The following is a 19,794-nucleotide window of genomic DNA, read 5'->3' as shown; positions in this document are numbered from 1 at the left end:
AAGTAAAATATTTACTGTGGAAAAATAATCAAGACAGTAAGTACCACAATACTTTTTAATTATGGATAAATAATTCAATGTATGGGGGAGAAAAATTAATTACTAATTGGTAAGTACGTGAAATGACTGTTAAGTATATTTACAACGCAGTACTTGTAACTTTCATTATTATAATAAAATATTTGTATTCAAGCATTTCTATGTTATGTGTATATACATACTGAGTTTTCAATAAGAACATTTGAAAGTTCAAAGTAATTCGAAGAATAAATGAGAAGATACTTTAATACTGCCTTTGCCATTACCATTTTTAATATTTAATATTAATTAATTATTTAAAAATGCGAGAAATGTTGATGCTTCCTAAAAATGGTTCAAATTTGGCGCCTTCTATAGTATCGCCATCTAGTGGCCAGAATCTGAACTAACTTTCGAACTCCGTACAGCGCCTCTATCAGGAAAACGCTCAAGTTTGTTCTCGAATAGTTCCTATGAATGACTCTAGATGGCGCAAATTCTCAGGTTACCAACATTTCAAATATTTACATTTTTTTCACTTTTCCTGGCTTATTTAATTAATCCTACGTCATGTAGAGCATCGTAAGCAGTAACTGCAATTATATTCTATAGTTTGCAAGCTGAAATTGGTCTAAAAATAATGTTTTTAACGAAAGATTGTCCTGCTAAATTACAGACCTCTCCCTACGTAGATAATAGGTAATTTTATAGAGAAAAATTGCCCAATTTGTACACTGCTAAATAGCATAATCAGTTTTTCTAGCTAATTTATACTATTACAACGTGTGTTTGCCGAATGCAAATTCGTTATTAAACATAAAAAAACGTTTTCTACAATCGTCGGTATTCAGCAGACGGAGGCGCCGTCTATGAGAGAAAGGAGGAAACTATTCCAAAACAAACTTGGGCGTTTTTCCGTTAGATGGCACTAGTTGTATATGAAATTTATAAATTTGCATTTTTACACTTCTAAACGACACGATCGATTTCTTTAGCTGATTAGTAGTACTATAATGTTTGTTTGCTAATTACACGTTCATTAATTACCCAAAACAGTTTTTGCAAATGTCGGTATAAAAAAGCTAGCGGTGCCATCTATCAAAATGAACATGAAACTTTTTTACGACAAACTTGATCGCTTTCCCGTTAGATGGGGCCAGAATAACTTAACCTATAAAATATGCTTTTAAATATATTAATACAAATTTTAGTTTATTTATATGATCAATCCTAACGCCTTTCTGTATCCTGAATCACCTCTGATTTTCAAATTTCGCAAAAGTCTTCAAACAACGAAAACACATTGTGTCCTGAAAGCATTCTATATGTTAGTCAAACCCACCGCGAATGATGCAATTGGATGCAATGAGATTGTAGCAGATTGTAGTTTACAAGTGCTCCGTCATATGAATCAGTATATCAGTATTTAGTACATCCATAGCCACACAGAATACTTTTGTGGTTGGAAATCTATTATTTGTTAGTCTCTGCGAATCAGCTGAGTTCTATACTGATTCAACAAAAAGCGCGTGGTACTGTCTGCCAATACTGGTCAAAATGACTGTTCTTAAAGAAAATGACAGAGTTCTCGTAGTTCTAGACAACGAAATTTCGAAAGATGATGTCGTTGATTTCATTAGTGCGATTAGGAAGCCTCTCACAAATGCAGAGCAGTTAATTATTGCATCAACAAAGGAATTAGAAATACGTGAGTATGTGAAACGCAGAAGTCGATAGCGTATATATTTATATAATTGGCAATATCTGATATTTCTTGAATAATTTTACTCTAGATATTAACAACGCATCGTCCTACGACACAATTATTTCTATTTTCAAGCAGTCTTGTCCAAATTATAAGACGTTTTTAGAGGATTGTTTGAAAGCAATAAAGCCAAAAGGCACACTAATTATTTATGAGTCATTCCCACAAAATAAAGAGGCTGATACAAAGTCTCTGTATGATAAGAGAGTATCAAATTTGAAATTGGCTGGATTCAAAATAAAATCTAATGAAGATTCAGATACCCAGCAATTGAAGAATGACTTGCTAGGAATCTACAATGACTCGAACAACATTTCTGAAATAGTAGCAGAGAAACCCTCATTTGAAGTAAGTTGTATGATTGTTTGTTTTAAAAAAATACTATCATTGATTGCATTAACTTACCTGTTTTAAATTTCTCTAGATTGGTTCTAGTGTAACACTTAACTTTGGAAAACAGAAGGCCAATGTATGGAAATTAGATAGTGCTGTTGATGAAGAATTAATCAATGAGGATGATCTTCTAGATGAAACTGACATTCTAAAACCTGAAGTATCCAGTTTGAGAGGTAATTTAAATACATTAGTTTTCGTTTTTCATGTATTATAATATTAACATTTTTACCTTCTACTTTAGTTTGTAGTACAACTGGTAAACGAAAAGCATGCAAGGATTGTTCCTGTGGATTAGCTGAGGAATTAAGTGGTAAAATGGAACAAAAGGAAACTATAAAGTCCTCTTGTGGACGTGTACGTAAAACCCATATTTATACATACTTTGAAAAAGAAAATATATCAGATAATTAAATAATATGATCATTTTTTCACATTTTACAGTGCCACCTTGGAGATGCGTTTCGATGTGCCAGCTGCCCATATCTTGGTGTTCCTGCATTTAAGCCTGGGGAAAAAATAGTTTTACCAGATACACAGTTAAAAGCAGATTAGAAAAACATTATTTGTTAAAGTTATAAGTTAAATGTTTATCTTTCTGTATGTAATTATTTTAATAATAATTGAATTATAGTTAATAATTTTATTTATTTTTGGAAGGGGTGGTAATATCTTGTACATGAAAATTTAAATGATGTATGTATTCTTACAAATAAACGTGACAAATAACCTTTAGTGCTTAATTAATTTTATTTCATTTTCGTCTGTATACAATAGTAATCAACATGTTAATTACAATAGAATGATACAAAATATTTAAAACGTTCAGTACTTTTGGCGCATTGGTAAAGTACATTTTACTTTTGAAAACGATAAAATAATTTAAGTATCGTGCAATCGTCAATTGTAATTAAATTAAGTACAAACAAGAAACGCGATCGAAAATTGATATTTTGCTATTCGCGAACTAACTATCAACATCTTGCTAACAGGGAATATAAACCTTTTACTATAAAGACACTATCCCATCTCTGGGGATCAGTGTTCGCGAAATGCTTATATTCCAAATATAATATACACACATCACTTGTATCATTCTATTCGAACATATTTCGGAATTCAACAAATTATAGAAACGTCTTATATATAAAACTGCGCAACTAAAGTCTAAAAGCAAAGATCGATTAATTTTAAATAATTTTCATCATATACAGAAACAAAATAAATCGTCATGTACTTAATTTGCTTTGCCTTTAAGACGACAGGAACGTTATTCCGTAGTATAAGGACTAAAAGTACATATTGAAAATAAAAGGCAATGAACAATTACATCAATCATTAGCTCGTGTTTTTTTTAGCGAAATAATGAATCGTTTTGTACTATGAAAGAAACATGGTATCTTATATTCAAGTTTAAATTTATAAGAGCAAACAGCTGCATCATGCCATTGCACCACCATCATTGCTACTGAGCTACAATTGTTTTCTCAACCTATTCAGTTTACCTATTTGGTGCAATAAAGGCGTATTATTATTATTGTTATATGTATGATGTCGTACAAATTTAATCTGTACGACTATTTTGAAACGATAAGTTTTCGAAAATAATAATTATACTACAGCTAATGTTAATAATGTTACATGTGACTTTGGTAGAAATTTAGGTTTACGTCTTAAATGGATGTACATTGTTAAGCAGCCACTTTTTAACAGTAAAGAATTATCTAGTTTAAGCATAAAGAGAGCAGTAGAAAGTACTGTTTGACACGTAAGTATTGGAAGCAATGAAGCGAAAAAAAAAATGTAATTTGGCTATTTGAAAATGAAGTTTCCTCGGTCCTTCTATTATTTTCTATACAAGTTATTTTCACTTAAATGTATTTGTACTCTATCTCGAAAATTAAGAGGTTACGAAGGATCCTCCAGCATGCAACAAATTTTTTCCTGTTTATCGTACTCTCTATAAGTATAAACGTTCATGGTTTACACCAATGACTTTTATTATCATCTGAAATTTTAAATTTCTGATTCTCAAAGGTTTACAATTTATAGAAATGTATCGTGATCTTTCGCGAATTCATTTTTATCGTGCGCGCGCACACGCTCCTGCACAAATATATAAAATAACGCTGTACAAGATTTATACAAATAGCTGCAGTTATTTACTAAACAATATCACGTACATAAGTTAAATGAAAGCTGATCTTTCAAGTCTGTCCAAATGACATTTATGTGATTCTAAAGTACACAGAGTTCTTAAACAAATAATCTGGCATTTGAAATGAATGTCTCTAAACCTACTAGCGTTCTGTCTACGAATGATACATAAAACTTTGTTCCACGTAGACCTTTTTCTTGGATGTATGAAAATATACAAGAACAAATGCAAACATGTTCAATGAATTAAGGAAAATAATGAAAGATTCGTTTGTCTTTGTTGATAATGTAATGACTTAATATTTAACCCGTGAATCGTCAAGCTCGACAAGGATTCTTGTATGAAAACGCCCAATTTGTTTTTACAAACGTAATAATGTTCGCTATAATAATCTTGTGATCTACAATATCTTTTTAGGAATGTACTGCATAGTACGTTGAGCAAATATTACAAGTCTAGCGATTAAGGCAGCTTTTATGTACCCTTCAATTGGAATCGGTTGAATTTTTGGTGTCATTTGTTTTGAAAACAGCTACGAGAAATAAATAAACGCGTACGCGGAAACAATTGAGGGAATTAGAAAATGTACAGAATATATTCTAATATTCTGTATATTTTCTTCGTATATTTGTATACGTATCTATCGAGACATTACAAAAATGCCAAGGAACTCAACATTTCCCGTTTTTTTTTATATGAAAAATATATAATTATATATATGTATATATATATATACCTTCAAAAACAAAAAGATTCGTTACTTTCCAATAGCTATTTGAAATAATCGTTATATGAACACAGCCCTACATATCATATGACGTAATAAGAGTCTTCAAAAAGACCTTTGGCTTTCGTTTTTTGACTTTATCATTGTTACGATGTTTTTGCATTATTTTTTTTTTTTTGGAAGTATGACTACTAAATTTAACAATAATACTACAATATGCCGTGTTATGTACAGACTCGTAAAGTTCTGCGAAGCGAAACTTTTCACGAACTTTCATTTAAAGCCCACAAGACCTTCGCTAGTTCTCACGTCGATATATTAGTTTGTGCTACCACGAATTCTCCTCCATGTTATCGAGCAAAGAATTCTTCTCTTCTTTCTTATTATTCTTATTTTCCGGCATCGGAGTACGTAAATTTGGTTCGAAACATGGCTGTAAAAAAAGACATAAGATTTCGAATAGTAGAAATTTTCGTGAATTTTATTCCAAAAATTCTAGCGACGAAAAGCATAATTAAATCAATTACAATAAATCTCGCGTATCTGGAAAAAATGTTTCTACTTTTTAAAAGAAACGTAGCATTGCCAACCTGGACAAATTTTATTTGAAACGAAAATAAGAAATAACTATTTGAAATTGTGCTCCATTATTTTGAATACTGAATTAATACCATAAAAATTATTTCATAAAATTAAATGTATTGCTGGAAATTTCAAATAATGTATTTCTAACGTGTCCAGGTCCGATACAAGGTCAGTGATTAGTATATGTTATAATCATTCTAGCAAGCAGATTCCTAAATAATCCTTTATATTAATGCTATTAATTATGTAGTTTTCTGCAATTTGAACACATTATAAAATAAATAGTCATGTTACAGTGATGGAAATGACTGATGAAAGATCGTTCATCAAACTAGCGCACATCGGAAGTGATATCTCAAAGAAAGTCAACACAGGCTTATTCCAAATTAGTTTCCTGGTGTATTTAATGTGTACCCTGTTTATTAGATCAAAGTGAAAATAAAATGTGCACATGAAAAAATATGTTGCATAGATTTTATCGAATTAACGTGAATTCATGCAGAACCAGATATCAAAATGATAATCGCGTTATAAGCAATCGGTTGTTACGAGTGGGCAATGAATTTCTGAAGAAATAATACGAAGGTTAGCAAATAAATAATAAATATTATGTAATGATCTTAATTGTAATTAAGCAGTTTTACTTATAATTAAGTGAACAATATATATGTATATATTGAACTAAAAAAATAGAAGACAATACTGTCGTCATGTCTTTGTTTCTATTCGCAATGTAGCAAACCGTATTAATTAACAACTAGACGAGATTCTTTGTATGTAGAAGAATCGTTCCAACGGTTTACTACATTGAGATTCAAATTCAAATTTCTCGAGTTAAGTTAAGCAGATCGTCGATGGATGCTTTTCCCCTCAGTCTATTATCCGAATAACTGTGGCGCGCGTTTAAAACTTCATACTTATTGCACATCGGAAGCATATTATGTGCATATATGTGGCATGCACGCGAAGGGTTTTTTTTATGTTTTAGGTGATATTTCACTCACAGTTTCACAGATATTCATGTTGCAGCAGTTCTCTATGGTTATTTCGCACTGATTGTCCGGCACTTGTGGCCTAGAGGTCAATGGCGTTACGCCACCTTTGCTGACAACAAAACGCTTCCTAATTCGTGGCCGTCTTCGTAATTTATTTATATAGTAACTAAGTACGATGATTACGAGAGAAAGTACAGCGATAAGTACACAAAAAATTGGCAGCAATATTTTGTACTCGTCGTCTTCCTCCATTAAGATCATTTGTGCATTCGTTTTGTTCAGTTCTCCGCACCTGTTTCAATAAAGTAAACACATACTTGTAAGCTTGCAACTTCTTTAAATTTTTGTTTTCAATGAACAAAAATGTTTGTTGAAAAGAGTAATATGTATATGCTCGTTGGTAAAGCAAGCTTGGTCTACATAAATGTATTTTTGTAAATATATATAGTGAAAATTATTGCGTGAAAATAAAAATAAACATGCTTCAATTGACACCATTGCTTAGTATTTGTTTTTTACACCAAGCAATAATTCTAATTACCGCTAGAATAAGAATCCTATTATCAGTAAAAATGTACCTGCAGTTTATCGCATCGACGTCTATAGTAGGGACTAGCTCAGTATTCGCACAAAAGATCTCACAGACTTTAGTTACATTGGTCAAGATTTCGCAACGTGACCCTTCGAAGTATTTACATTTACAAATTGGTTTACCGTTTAGGATAGAGCATTGACCATCGTGCAAGCAATAATCTTTGCATAAGTCTGTTTCGCATCGTGACCCGGCAAAAGTATCGTCACAGTCACATGTGGGAGATCCTTGGTTATCTATAATGCAGCTACCTCGGAGGCAGTAATTGTGACAAACATCGATCTCACAATGCGTGCCGCCGAACCTGAAGTGATTTTTAATAATGTATTACTATTACATTATGAATTTTAATTTAATTATTGGACTGCGGATGTTTATGCAATACACATTTTTATATGTGTTTCCGTTGAAGTATATTTTGTCTTCTAAATGTTGTAACTGTATACTTTATTTTTTATATTTTATATATTCATGTATTTGTACACACCCTTGCATGTTTTTCTATATTTAGAATTATAAATATAGATCGTCATAAATGCATAAATATCCACTGTCTATTAATTACAATCGTCTTTTCTTTCTAATATCATGCACAATATTTTCAATTGACTACTTCATCAAGTTCAATAATGAAGACCTTGAACTCACCCAGGCTTGCAGAGGCAGGTGTAGCCGTTCAAGTCTACGTGTCCGTTATTTAGGCAGTGTGTGGAGCTCTCGGTGGTCAATTCCGATTCTTCCGTGCTAGTGGTTAAATTGTTAAATGACCCAGCTGTCATTCGTGCGGTCGTCGAGTTCGCGTAATTCGTTTTTCGTCTAATTTTCGCGTACGCCGCGCAATCTATGCTTCCAATGTTATCACGAGCTATAATTCCAGCGGGGTCAGCGTCGTGCTTGGGCGTGTAATACGATTTGAATTCTACAGCTACGCTGCCAACGCTGAGGTTTTTCGGCATCATCCATATGGACCTGTACACTGAATCTGTCCAGTATATCATGTCATTGTCCACGGCCAGGGCGACTGGTAACTGGTGCGTAGCGGGAGCCAACAGCTCGCGTTCGCTGCCATCGAGATTGCTGCGCTCGATTCTGATCCTTATACCTTCTACGTCGTCGATCCAATAGAGTTTCTCTTCAGCGTGATCTACAGCTACCGCTAGCGGCTCGTACAAATTTTCTTTAATAATGGTAACTCTCCCGCTTCCGTCTAGATTCGAGCGCTCTATGCTTGGATTCGTTATGTTACTATTTACCCAGTATATGTGACTGGAAACAACGTACATTTATGAGATATCCGCGCCTTCCTGTTTTCCACGTCGTTACAATTTTTATTTATTTTATTATTATTATTATTATTATTATTTTTTTTTTTTTATTGAATTTGTTCTTTTGGTCGATAGGATTGTCTTTACTCGACGCGAGCATCTAAATGGAATGTTAACAGCCGGGTCGAAGACTGCTGACGAGAATTTCGGGTCTACGTAGACATAAATGGCACACCTGTTACATAGGTCCAGAGCAATGCCGCGCGGACTCCTGTCTGTTAAATTGTGTAAAATGACGGGCTCCTCCGGCGGACTGTCTAACGGTACGTGCATTTTCATTATTACTTCTTTCATATAGTCCACCCAGACCAGGCTTCGCGTCTTTGTATCGAAAGCGATTCCTAGGATGTGGCTTCTGTTCTGTCCTGCAGGCAACAAATTAGGCGTTTATTATGAAAGTTGCGTCACCGAGTTAAAGAAAAAAAAAGAAGATGAAGTTTCCGTAAGCAATGTTCGAGGAAGTCGACGTGGCGAAGTTTCCTTTCTCAATTCACTTGCTACACAAATTAGGATCAATTATCATGTATTATTCTTAATTAATTTGCATATATACATGCATATTATATAGTACATGTACTTTAACACGTTCACTGCCAGACTAATACTCTTGAAAATTTCTACCGCGATTTAATTTTGTTTACAGACTTTTGGAAACTGCGTAATGAAACATTTAATTTGGTATTTAGTTTTCTAACTTCATCAAAATTCAAGTATTTCATTTAAATTCATTTTCTATGACACTTAACTTTCAGAATTAATAGTTTTCGTTTTTCAGTGTAAAGCATTGTCACCCACGTATGGGTGACGTGGCGATCAACGTGTTAAAAGGAGTGTACGTAGAAATGTGAATTTGTGATACAAGGGGGAATTTATATAAAATTGTCGAACAAAGTTTATCAAACTCTCTGGGTCTCAAATATTATTATTTTATTACAGCTGTGTTCCCCCATCACAGGCGTCATTTGTTTGCAGCTATTAAGTAGTCTATGCTTTCCATCGAGACGTAAACAGCAACTAAACAAAATTTCATCTGAATTGAATAAAAATAATAAGAGTTATAAGGAAACCACAAGCACACAGATTTGAAAAGTGAATAGATATCTGCTTTATCGGTGAACATAGCTTGGTGGCGCCATCTAGCGCTGAGGACAGGGATTATTTGGCTACAAACTTGGGCGTTTCGCCACTGATGGCGCTGAACATAAGTTCCATATTAGTTATATATACAGGGTGTCCCAAAAGTCGGGGAGGAGCCGGAAATGGGGGGTAGCTGAGACGATTCTGAACAACAATTTCCTTTGAAAAAATGTCGGATGAGGCTTCGTTAAGGAGATATTAAGAGAAAACCCCGACCAATCAGAGCGCGCGTAGACCGTTGGAGCGGCCGCGGTAGCGAAGGCTACGCGCTAGGCGGCAGCGTCAATGTCCTTCGATGCACGTCGAGTCACTTGTTCGCGTACAAGCGCGGCCGCCAGCGCGTAGCCTTCGCTACCGCGGCCGTTCGAACGGTCTACGTGCGCTCTGATTGGTCGAGGTTTTCGCTTAATATCTCCTTAACGAAGCCTCATCCGACATTTTTGCAAAGGAAATTGTTGTTCAGAATCGTCTCAGCTACCCCCCATTTCCGGCTCCTCCCCGACTTTTGGGACACCCTGTATATCAATATCAATATATATATATCAAGATAAATTTGAATGATCAATCAATGAGAATAAGAAGGAATTTGCATCTGGATGTGTACTTACTTTTAATTAATGGCTTTGACGTAAAATTCTTGTTCGTCAAGTCATTACTGAACACAGATACATTGCCACGTGTGTCGCTGAAGTACATAGTGCGAGTAATGTCATCGTAGGCTATTCCCGTCAGTGCCACAGCGTCCGCAATTTTGGCTTGGCCAGTCAGTGTTTTGTTTCGCGCGAAAAATTCGACATCGCGACCGATTACTACTGCTAAATCTGCGAACAAGTCAGAAATTGACACGTCAGAATATTTAAACGCGATTGTAACGGGAGCGTCGGTTTCGAATTGCGAACGAAACGAAATAGAAACCGCTGTCACTTTTACATACTTTTTCTCTTCAATCGATGAGATAATTATTTTTAATCGCGTAACATGTTAGCAAATAAAAATGATACTTTTCTAGAACAAGTCCCCAGTTGCTTCAATTTATCAGTACTAATAAGTATATGTATTGTGTACACGGGCCCTGTGTAAATACATTGTATATAAGAATAAGAACAAGTCCCCAGCTGCTTCAATTTATCAGTACTAATAAGTATATTTATTGTGTACACGAGCACTGTGTAAATACATTGTATATAGGAATAAGTATTTACACAAAGGCTGTTCTCTAATCTATTCTCAAACGTTGACAGTAAACTATTATTTCATAGAATACAATCTATGCGACCTTAAACGTGAAAACGCAATTGTTGCAATTATGCTTACTTATGCACGAAGTAATGATGCAACAGTTCTTTTTTTTTTTTAAATACCGAAGGATGAATGCTGGAACAGATTACACATCGTGTTTGCAATGTATAATGAATTTCTTTTCTTAGCTCCACAGTTCTGACTCTTTTAGTTACCAGTTATACATTTTACAACAATTGACGTCTGTCAAATATGTGTTCTTCGTACCTTGAACACGATAACCTCTTTTATGTATTTAATAAAGATAAACGCGTAAACGTCGTTAAGATAATATTTATTTATTAATAGTGTCCACTTTGGTCAGTTTCTTGTTGTCTCTCATTAATCCGTGAGATTACTCTGCTTTGTTCGCTACTTTCACGCTTTTATTGTATTCGACGGTGCATTAAATTTGATTTGATTACGAGTGTCAACACTCTCTTTAATTTACGTTCGATAATTTTTATTGAAACCAGTAAACCCTTGACGTGGATTTTAATTACATACATTTGTATCTGTTAAATTAGCAAAAAAGAAATGAGTGATGTACGTATCAGAAGTGATTAGCAAACAAAATTACTGTAGTGAAATTATAGCGAATGATTTCTTACGGATAACTCAATTGCTACTTTACGCCTGTTTTTATATTTTCACAGTTTATTTATCAAACATTACTGTGCTGTATATGCTTACAATTTTCTTACTTTCAACAGTATTCTACTTATAGGTGTCTCAAAAAAAAAAAAAAAAAAAGAAAAGAAAAGAAAAGAAAATGTTATTAAAATAATTCTTGTTAAAAAATTCTTAATACTTTCGATCAAAAATGTTCGAGTTTAGCTTATTTTGTGGATATCAACGTGTAGTTGACCAGAAAGCCTGCATAATGATTGATGAGGTACTTACGCACTGTACTACGAATAAGTTGAAACAAATGAGCGGAATTGCTCATCGTTAATGCAGTTGACAATGAGTTAATAATTATTACGTATACGTTTAATTTAACCACAGGGTTTCTTGGAATAATATGTTGGATTCAGTGAATGAAAAATTGAAGGAATCAGAGCTGACTTAAGTTAATTGATCGAAATAAATATAACAAAAAAGGCGTAAAAATATATATATTTTTCTTTATTGGGGAAGCTTTAAGTGCTCTACGTGCTTACTGCTTCAATTTCTTGGTATAACTATAATGAAAATAAACATACTTGTAGTATTCAATATTATATATGTACAGCTTGCCTAATTAAAGAAAGCTCCCAATGGAAGTAACCTAAGCGTGGAGGGGGATGTGAAGTAAACCCATCGCTATTAAATGCAATTTAATACTACCAATTTGATACATAATATTGTTCTGTTTATAAAATAAAAGTTTTGTCAAGAATAACATTCAAGTCAAGATAAATTATTGTGTGACTTTATGCTTCTTGTGACAATCCTTATTCATTTCTTGTCACCTAAGTGGACCGGTTATCGCAGCTCAAATGTGTGTAAACCAACGTGTGGTTTCCTTGTAGTGAATTAATTACTGGCGTTGTATCTCCGCGACAAAGCGCGCGAAGTGTAAACGCGACAATTAAGGGTTAAATGTTATGATGTATTGTCTTCGTTGCGTTTTTTTTTTTTTTTTTAAGTGCAACGTCTCGCTTTATGAATGGCAGATTAGCGTTCTGAACGTCGCGTCTTATCTATTCACGCGAGAATCACCCCCTTCCTTCGAAATGTCGCATGAAATACGTATATTTATTTAGTCTTACTGCTATCAATCGAACATTAAATATATATTTTTGTTTTCAATCACGTATATTGCTCGAAAATGATTTATGAAATTTAGTGAAAAACACATTTAACCCTCACTTAAAGTGTATTAAATGAAAAAATGTGTAGGTATCAGAAAATCTGAATTGCAAAGGGTAAATAATAAATTGCATATGATTTCAGTGGAGGCATTGCCTGCAAATATTATTTAAACATAGTTAATTTGCTTGAAGATGTTTCATTGGAGATTTACTTAATAACTTCAATGAAAATACTGTCTGCAAATATTGTTAATTTGTTTGAGAATGGTTTATTGAAAATTAACTGGGTCATTTTGCAATAGAAACGGTCCAATTGTTTATGCAATTGCGAGCAGCACGTTTATCGTATTTGTGAAAAACAAATATCCCAATATAATATGTAAGATTTTCCTCCTCTAATCGATTCCTATGTAAACAACGCGGCTAACTCAAATATCGTCAACGAATCCTTGCTATCTCGACGTGCTCGCCCAAGTTACTCAACATGCGCCGATTGCAAAAACATTATTCCGTAGTAACTCATTGCGCATTTACGTTTTCTTGGGTAGGTCACTCGGACTGGAATGAAAAATCAATTAATCTTCAACTTTCGATCCGACTTCTTGACACGTGATCGTGATAACTGTTAATAGGACGGAATATTTCTTTGGCGACACTTTGGATTTTTCTTTCTAGCCAAGATTACACAGTGAACGACACAGTAACGATCTTTGCATAATACTGATCTTTGTTTAGAATTTTAACTCCAATCAAACGTTATTCCGTTCGTTATATTATAAGTAGTCTTGTTGTCTACGAGTCAATTAGAAGTTGTTAGAGTATAATATAAAAAATTATTTTTATTAATAAATTTTAGGGTCTCTAAGCGAATGATATAGAAGCACAGTCGATTGTCTCGTAATTATATAATTTATTATCGTATTATTTCACGATACTATTGTTGTGCAATTTTACGGTTTATCAAATAGGTTCTAATCTATACTATTGTATAATAGTCATTGATTGCAATTTTCTTATCGGCGAACAATTATGAATTACTATCCGTCTATGGCGAGAGTTATCTATACTATTGTTAATATATGAATGATATACGAATGATATATGAATAATCGCGGTAATCAGCTTATTAGATAATTGGTTAATTAGTGTATTACTAAATTTGTTTGTATTTCATTTCATACAATATGTATGTTGTTTAATAAAAAGCAATTAAAGAATTCTGTGTATTAAATTTCATGATTTATTTAAATGTACTTAATATTCTTTTAATATTATTCTCGTTTAATATTCTTTTTATTTAACTCTTAATAATTTTTTGTTCCTTTTTACCACCAATAATAATCACCATTTTATTAATCCATTTTCAAAAAACTAATTTATCACGTATTAAATGTTATTAAATTAGATCATAATGTCACCTTGTTTTATTCTGAATGTATCATACCTGATTGTTCCTTGAAAATAACCATAAACCTTTGACCAAAATCTTGCACAATTAATTTAAGCTCAAAAATACAAATCGTAGTTATTACGTTATTAATATTACCAAATTAAATCACAATTCTACTTCAACTTTTAATGCAACATACTTGATGATTAATATAGTCAACAATTGTTCTTTTCCACGGCGTGATTGTTGATTTAAAATCAACTATCTATGGAAAGAAAGACTATTATTCTGTACTTACTTGGCTTCGATAAATCAGACCTGCTTTTTCTTCTTATTATCAATAATTACCATCACTTAATTCAATTGGCTCATACAGAGTAGATGAAAAGTAGTACGAACGTTTATTGAAGACAAATGAATGAAAAATTATATGCAATGCTTACTCATCTTCCGCTTCGTTATTATTCTCATTTCAACATTTTCTTGTCGGCTCCGTGTATTAATTTTCGCACGTCTCGCACAATCCCGCGCGACGATTTATATTTCACGCAACGATAGCAGAAGAAAATAAAGAAACGACGTCGCGAGTAGCATAAACGTAGAACAATCCTCGTCACGATTGCATTTACGAATAATCGCGAGACGAAAATGCGTTCGATTACGATCACCGCGAATTTCGTGGCGACCCATTTCAATCGTACGAGTTAGTTCAAGTGTTTCTAGCATTTCAAGTGGACTGAACGAAGTAATTAATCATTTCCATAATTACGCTCACGCGTTTTATAGCTACACAATATATACTAATTTATAAATCAATTTGCACAATCATCAATTACAAACGTGAAAACAAACAAAAATTACAAATATTACGTAACGTATGTGTGAGACCTCTAACGAGCAATAAGCAAATGGTACGTTTCATTTAAATAAACGACCTTTCGTGTAACGAGTAGAAAATATTATTAACTATTATTCGTTTGGTAAAAATTACAGGCTGAATTATATAATCAAATGATGCTTAATGCTGGACGAATACAAGATTGAATGACTATCGAATTGTCCATTCGAGTGTTGTAAATGAACTGCTACACAAACGTGGGAAAAATACTAACTTAGAAAATTTCGAATAAAACCAATATAATTGAATAATAGTCATTCGTTGCAGTTTTCTCATTAATGAACTATCATAAATTACCGTCAGCCTGCGTCGAAAGATATTTGTACTATTATTAATACATGAATCGTCTCAGTAATTACCTTATTTGACAATTAGCTAATTAGTATATTACTAAATTGGTTCCTATTTCATTCCAAAATCTATTCTCGATCTGCTATACTTGAACTACCAGGTATCGATTTATTTAATTGAATCACCATATATAGATACTGTTTAATAAGTAATAATTTAAACATTCTTCGTATCAAATGTGCTGATTTATTTAAATGTATTCAAAACATTTGACTTCTCAGTATTTAACTAGATTACAAAGACCAGTTGAGAATTATGTTCAAACGTGGAGCAACTGATTCGACCAAAAGTATGATTGCTAGTATACCTGTAACTCGTAGGTCGAAAGTGTTTACGTATTTCTTAAGAGAAAGAAAAGACGACCGTCGTTAAGGTCATGACACGGAGCAATGTGCGCTGCGAAAAACGGACAACATGCATTTTCTCCAAGGAACAATACATTCATTAAAAGCGCAACACTGCATATTGACCACTATAACTAACTGTCAAGTAATCATTCCCGCCAAAATCTTATACATATAATCGAACATGACTCAGTATTCATATATAAAATTTCGTGATATACCTTTCTAATTTAATAGAATAAATATCAACAATTTCTTTTACTTTCGATGATTTTTGGTTATTTGGAAGTGATTTTATGTAGTAATAATAGTTTGTTTGTGTCTAAGAAATTACCATACTTCAACATGTACTAAAGTAAATATACAGTATAAGTACAGTACAGCCTCGATTGTTGCAAAAACCAGACCTGCAAGCTCTTGCAACGATCGAGGTGACCAATCCAATTCAAAGTAACCCCACCTACTCTACCTATGGTCACCACTATTTGCTCCTTTTTCCCTCCAACTATACTCGTTGCTAGGTAACCATCTATCCTACTTGTAAACACATTGCAACAAACGAGGCTCGCGTGCAACAATCGAGGTCTCATTACAAAACAAATTTACAGTGACTTACTCACATATATTCAATGAGTAATCAACAATCGAGTATTTCTGTAATTCAAATGCCCCTGTTTATTCAACGAGCATCACTGTACTAATTTCTACTCCGCGTTCAAAATTTGTATCAAAATAAGAAGGTAAGAATTCCACCTTTGAATAAAAACGCCAATGTTCCTTTTTAATTGACATTGTATGTATGTGCGTGTACATATGTGCGAGCACTCAGTTACGGTAGCACCAACGACTTGACATTCATTACGTAAACAGGTGTAAGGACAAGTACCGTTCGTCTCATTAACAAGTTAATATAGATTGTGATGGTCCAATGATAAATTTGTATGCGAACAAAGGGTCAGTTTCATTCAGCTTTCGGTAATGTTTCGTCTTTCGAGATGGTAAAGCGGTGTACGAAAAGTGGCGTACGTGACGAACGAAGCCGCGTGAATGGAGTCGGTACTCTAGCGCACGACCCGCAACGCGGTAGTATTGATACGACCTCGTGTACACCGTTGTATTATTGTTAATACGTTCACACACCGTTTCCCGTCACATACGATCGTTCGCTGGATCATCGATCTACTTACCCCACGATCTGGCATTCGTATTAATTGCGAGGATCCCAAGTACTATCGTTAAAGTTACGACGATGTATTCACGGGATGTCATGGTGTGCGTTCATTTGTTAAGAGGAGAGACGAGCCTGGAGATGTCTTTCAAGACACGACCGCTGCCAGAAATTAATTAAAGATTCGACACCGGCTCCAAATCTCTTTTCAGTTTGGCTCTCACTGCCGTAGAGAACATACACTACCGCACATCCTCACGCTGCGGCGGCTGTGCGCGAACTGAGAAGCTCGTGATCCGATGGGACGGTAAAAGCCGCGCTTCGACCAATGGCATTGCTCGTTCTCTCTCGCGCTCGAATCGTGTTCTAAATAACGGTGAAAATACGATGTGTTTTTCTTGTAATACAAATCGAATCGAGGAAAGTACCAGCAAAAATATTGTCACTGGGCTGGCGAACTCATTATGCATGGTTCACTTACGATAAAGTTTTGATAATACTACAAACCTCCAGATAATATTTTCATTTTGTTTATTGTTAAACGACACTTAATGTACTCGAAGTATTTGCAACTAAACGACTGAATTAAAATTATGAGACACAATTTATTGTATTGTTAGAAATTGTTGCTATTATGTAATTATTATTTTTTGAATTAGGTATATTAACACATTACCGACTGGTAGCAAGGAAAACTTTCTTGTCTATTACTGAGATAGTACACTTTCATCGTTCCACGAATTATGTAATATTACATAAATGTTAATCTGAATTCTATCCCTAACAGATAAAATAAATATCCTTCGAAAAAATAAAAAAATATTGCCAAATTTAATTACATGTCCAAACGCTATCTCTAAGTGTTAATATTGCTACAATTCCGAAACTTTTTGTCTCCTCTAAAATGTGTTATATCTAAATTAGCTGTGATAAAATATTTAAAAATAAACACGGAAAAAAAATTTGTCAGGGTTAAGCACCGAATGATATGGCATCATTACATCTTCAGGATACGATCAATCGATTGCTTTATCGCGTAGTAAGCCGTTACGTATCGTATTTATCGCGTACCATAAAATGCTACGCTTACATTTATTTAATCTTAAATTTGATAACCATAAGCGAACGATAGTGAGAAACTTCGAGTAGCGCTGAGATTTCAAGTAAATGCACTTCAGTGCATTCGACTCGAATGGTGTAGATGGGGTTCAAGTAGAGTTCGTCCTGAGTATAATCGATCGAGTAGTAGGTAAAGGTTAAGGTGTTTCTAGGTTGGAAATATGCGGAGAATTGGACGAATGCTTGCCCCACCATCTTTTTTCGTGCTCGTCAAACACTTCTGCCTCACATACCATACGTACAAAGACGTACTTTATACGTATGGATTCGTTGCGTTATGTCGCATTAGATTGCATTACGTTGCAAATTCTTGGATCATAACAATCTTTCTTGAGAGTAAAACGATTTGATAATCATCGATATTACTCGAAGATAACGGTGTAAACACGAGATATTAGTTCCATTAGCGCCCGTTTGTATTAATATAATTTATAGTACTGTACGAATGTTAATAATTTATCACTTTTAAATTGTATGATGCAAGATGCAAGATTTTTCTGAAAATAGTAAGTAGTAACAGTCATGCTCTGATAACGTTTGCTTTATCTAGCATTAAATTTAATTCGAATCAAGGTAATCATCGAATTACCGACCGTATTCATGGTGAATTTGTTCATTACAATATTTTACATATTGTATTTCATTATTTTCACATTTACGCGTATGTAGGATGACGAGAAAATTTGTACAACATTTAATCATTCATTTTGTTTAGAGATAATAGGAATTATAGGTTCACCTGATATAAGGGTTCAAATCTGGCGGTTAAATTGGTAGCGCCATCTTTGGATTCAAAAATGCTAACTAAGTACCTACCAAAGGAAGGTGATAATAGCGGTAAAGGAAGAGTAGGAGTATATCAACATCGGCTATTTCCGTGAACGTGATTCGGAAATATTCGGCTTTACGTGAAAGTTACCTTTGATTTGGTGACATTTGACCAATGAACGTGGAGCGTTTAAATTTAAATCGTTGAACGTGTGGCCTCGTTATGATTGGCCTATAGGCATATGTAGAAGCCGAATGCAACCGACACCTGCCGAATGAATGTTAATGGAGTTTTTTCGCACCGATTGAAATTTTTATCTCGGTCGATATGTAAGCTGTAAAAAATGGCTCGAACGACAGATCCCTATTTTATCGCGAACAAAACCACCCTAGGACAAAGGGTGTATGGAAATAGACCTAGAAATATAGGCCTAGATAAAAATTTCGAATAACGAATAAACGACTACACATTATTGAAGTTGTTATGAAGCTAAAACTTAGAAATATTAACTTAACGAATTACAAACTAGAATTATATTTTACGATCGTGACAATAAAAACACGTGTACAAACGTATACAAAAGAATAATATAACGAAATGTAAACAACACGAAAGAGCTTAGGCAAAGAAAGCAAAGGTGAAAGAATAATTTAAGAAGAAACAAGTAACACAAAACAAACTAGGGGAAACACTTACGTGAACCTGAGGAACAGGGTGCAAGAAAACACGTAATAACCTTACATAACCTTGAACGAATAAAAACTACCCCGTGTCCCCTTGAATGCCACTGATACCACTGATGCCACTGAAACCACTGTACCATGTTTCCATCCGTCATTCGTTATTCGAACGAAATGATCTCCATCTCTGGACCACGAGCGATCACAGAGGGAGATGGGAAAATTTGCGAGCGGAAAAGCGCGCGCTGAGCGGGAAATATTCTCCGGCGGCCCCCGAAGCGACGACGCCACGTACTAGATGGTATA

At 34.1% G+C, this 19,794-nt stretch overlaps 2 protein-coding genes across 3 annotated transcripts; one reads left to right on the top strand and one right to left on the bottom strand.

The window, feature by feature from the left end:
- The first annotated feature begins 1,320 nt into the window (after positions 1-1,320).
- On the top strand, positions 1,321-2,911 carry LOC128873109 (anamorsin homolog). The gene is made up of 5 exons (XM_054116414.1): positions 1,321-1,726; positions 1,812-2,131; positions 2,208-2,352; positions 2,421-2,533; positions 2,621-2,911. The coding sequence occupies exons 1-5, from the start codon at positions 1,576-1,578 to the stop codon at positions 2,729-2,731; spliced, it is 840 nt and encodes a 279-aa protein (XP_053972389.1). The 5' UTR covers positions 1,321-1,575; the 3' UTR covers positions 2,732-2,911.
- On the bottom strand, positions 2,908-19,792 carry LOC128873107 (protein cueball). 2 transcript variants are annotated; one of them, XM_054116412.1, is made up of 7 exons: positions 19,505-19,792; positions 10,304-10,516; positions 8,734-8,923; positions 7,882-8,499; positions 7,220-7,537; positions 6,651-6,933; positions 2,908-5,494 (listed from the first exon to the last, which is right to left on the bottom strand). In XM_054116412.1, the coding sequence occupies exons 1-7, from the start codon at positions 19,644-19,646 to the stop codon at positions 5,390-5,392; spliced, it is 1,869 nt and encodes a 622-aa protein (XP_053972387.1). In that variant the 5' UTR covers positions 19,647-19,792; the 3' UTR covers positions 2,908-5,389. The 2 variants fall into 2 exon arrangements, with proteins under 2 accessions (XP_053972387.1, XP_053972388.1); XM_054116413.1 differs by lacking the exon at positions 19,505-19,792 and adding an exon at positions 16,940-17,219.
- Between the last annotated feature and the right edge of the window lie 2 nt (positions 19,793-19,794).

Source organism: Hylaeus volcanicus, chromosome 3 (genome assembly GCF_026283585.1).
Source record: "Hylaeus volcanicus isolate JK05 chromosome 3, UHH_iyHylVolc1.0_haploid, whole genome shotgun sequence".
Classification (NCBI taxonomy): Eukaryota; Metazoa; Arthropoda; class Insecta; order Hymenoptera; family Colletidae; genus Hylaeus; species Hylaeus volcanicus.
Note: the sequence above shows the minus strand (reverse complement) of the source record. Positions and strands in the feature narration are given on the sequence as shown.

Coding starts and splice junctions, on each gene's coding strand:
- LOC128873107 (XM_054116412.1), bottom strand. CDS start 19,646: ATGACGGATGGAAACATGGTACAGTGGTTTCAGTGGCATCAGTGGTAT. Junction 8,500..8,733: donor GCTCTGGACCTATGTAACAG/GTGTGCCATTTA, acceptor CGTTGTTTCCAG/TCACATATACTGGGTAAATA. Junction 5,495..6,650: donor ACATGAATATCTGTGAAACT/GTGAGTGAAATA, acceptor CTTTTTTTACAG/CCATGTTTCGAACCAAATTT.
- LOC128873109 (XM_054116414.1), top strand. CDS start 1,576: ATGACTGTTCTTAAAGAAAATGACAGAGTTCTCGTAGTTCTAGACAAC. Junction 1,727..1,811: donor AACAAAGGAATTAGAAATAC/GTGAGTATGTGA, acceptor ATTTTACTCTAG/ATATTAACAACGCATCGTCC. Junction 2,132..2,207: donor CAGAGAAACCCTCATTTGAA/GTAAGTTGTATG, acceptor AAATTTCTCTAG/ATTGGTTCTAGTGTAACACT.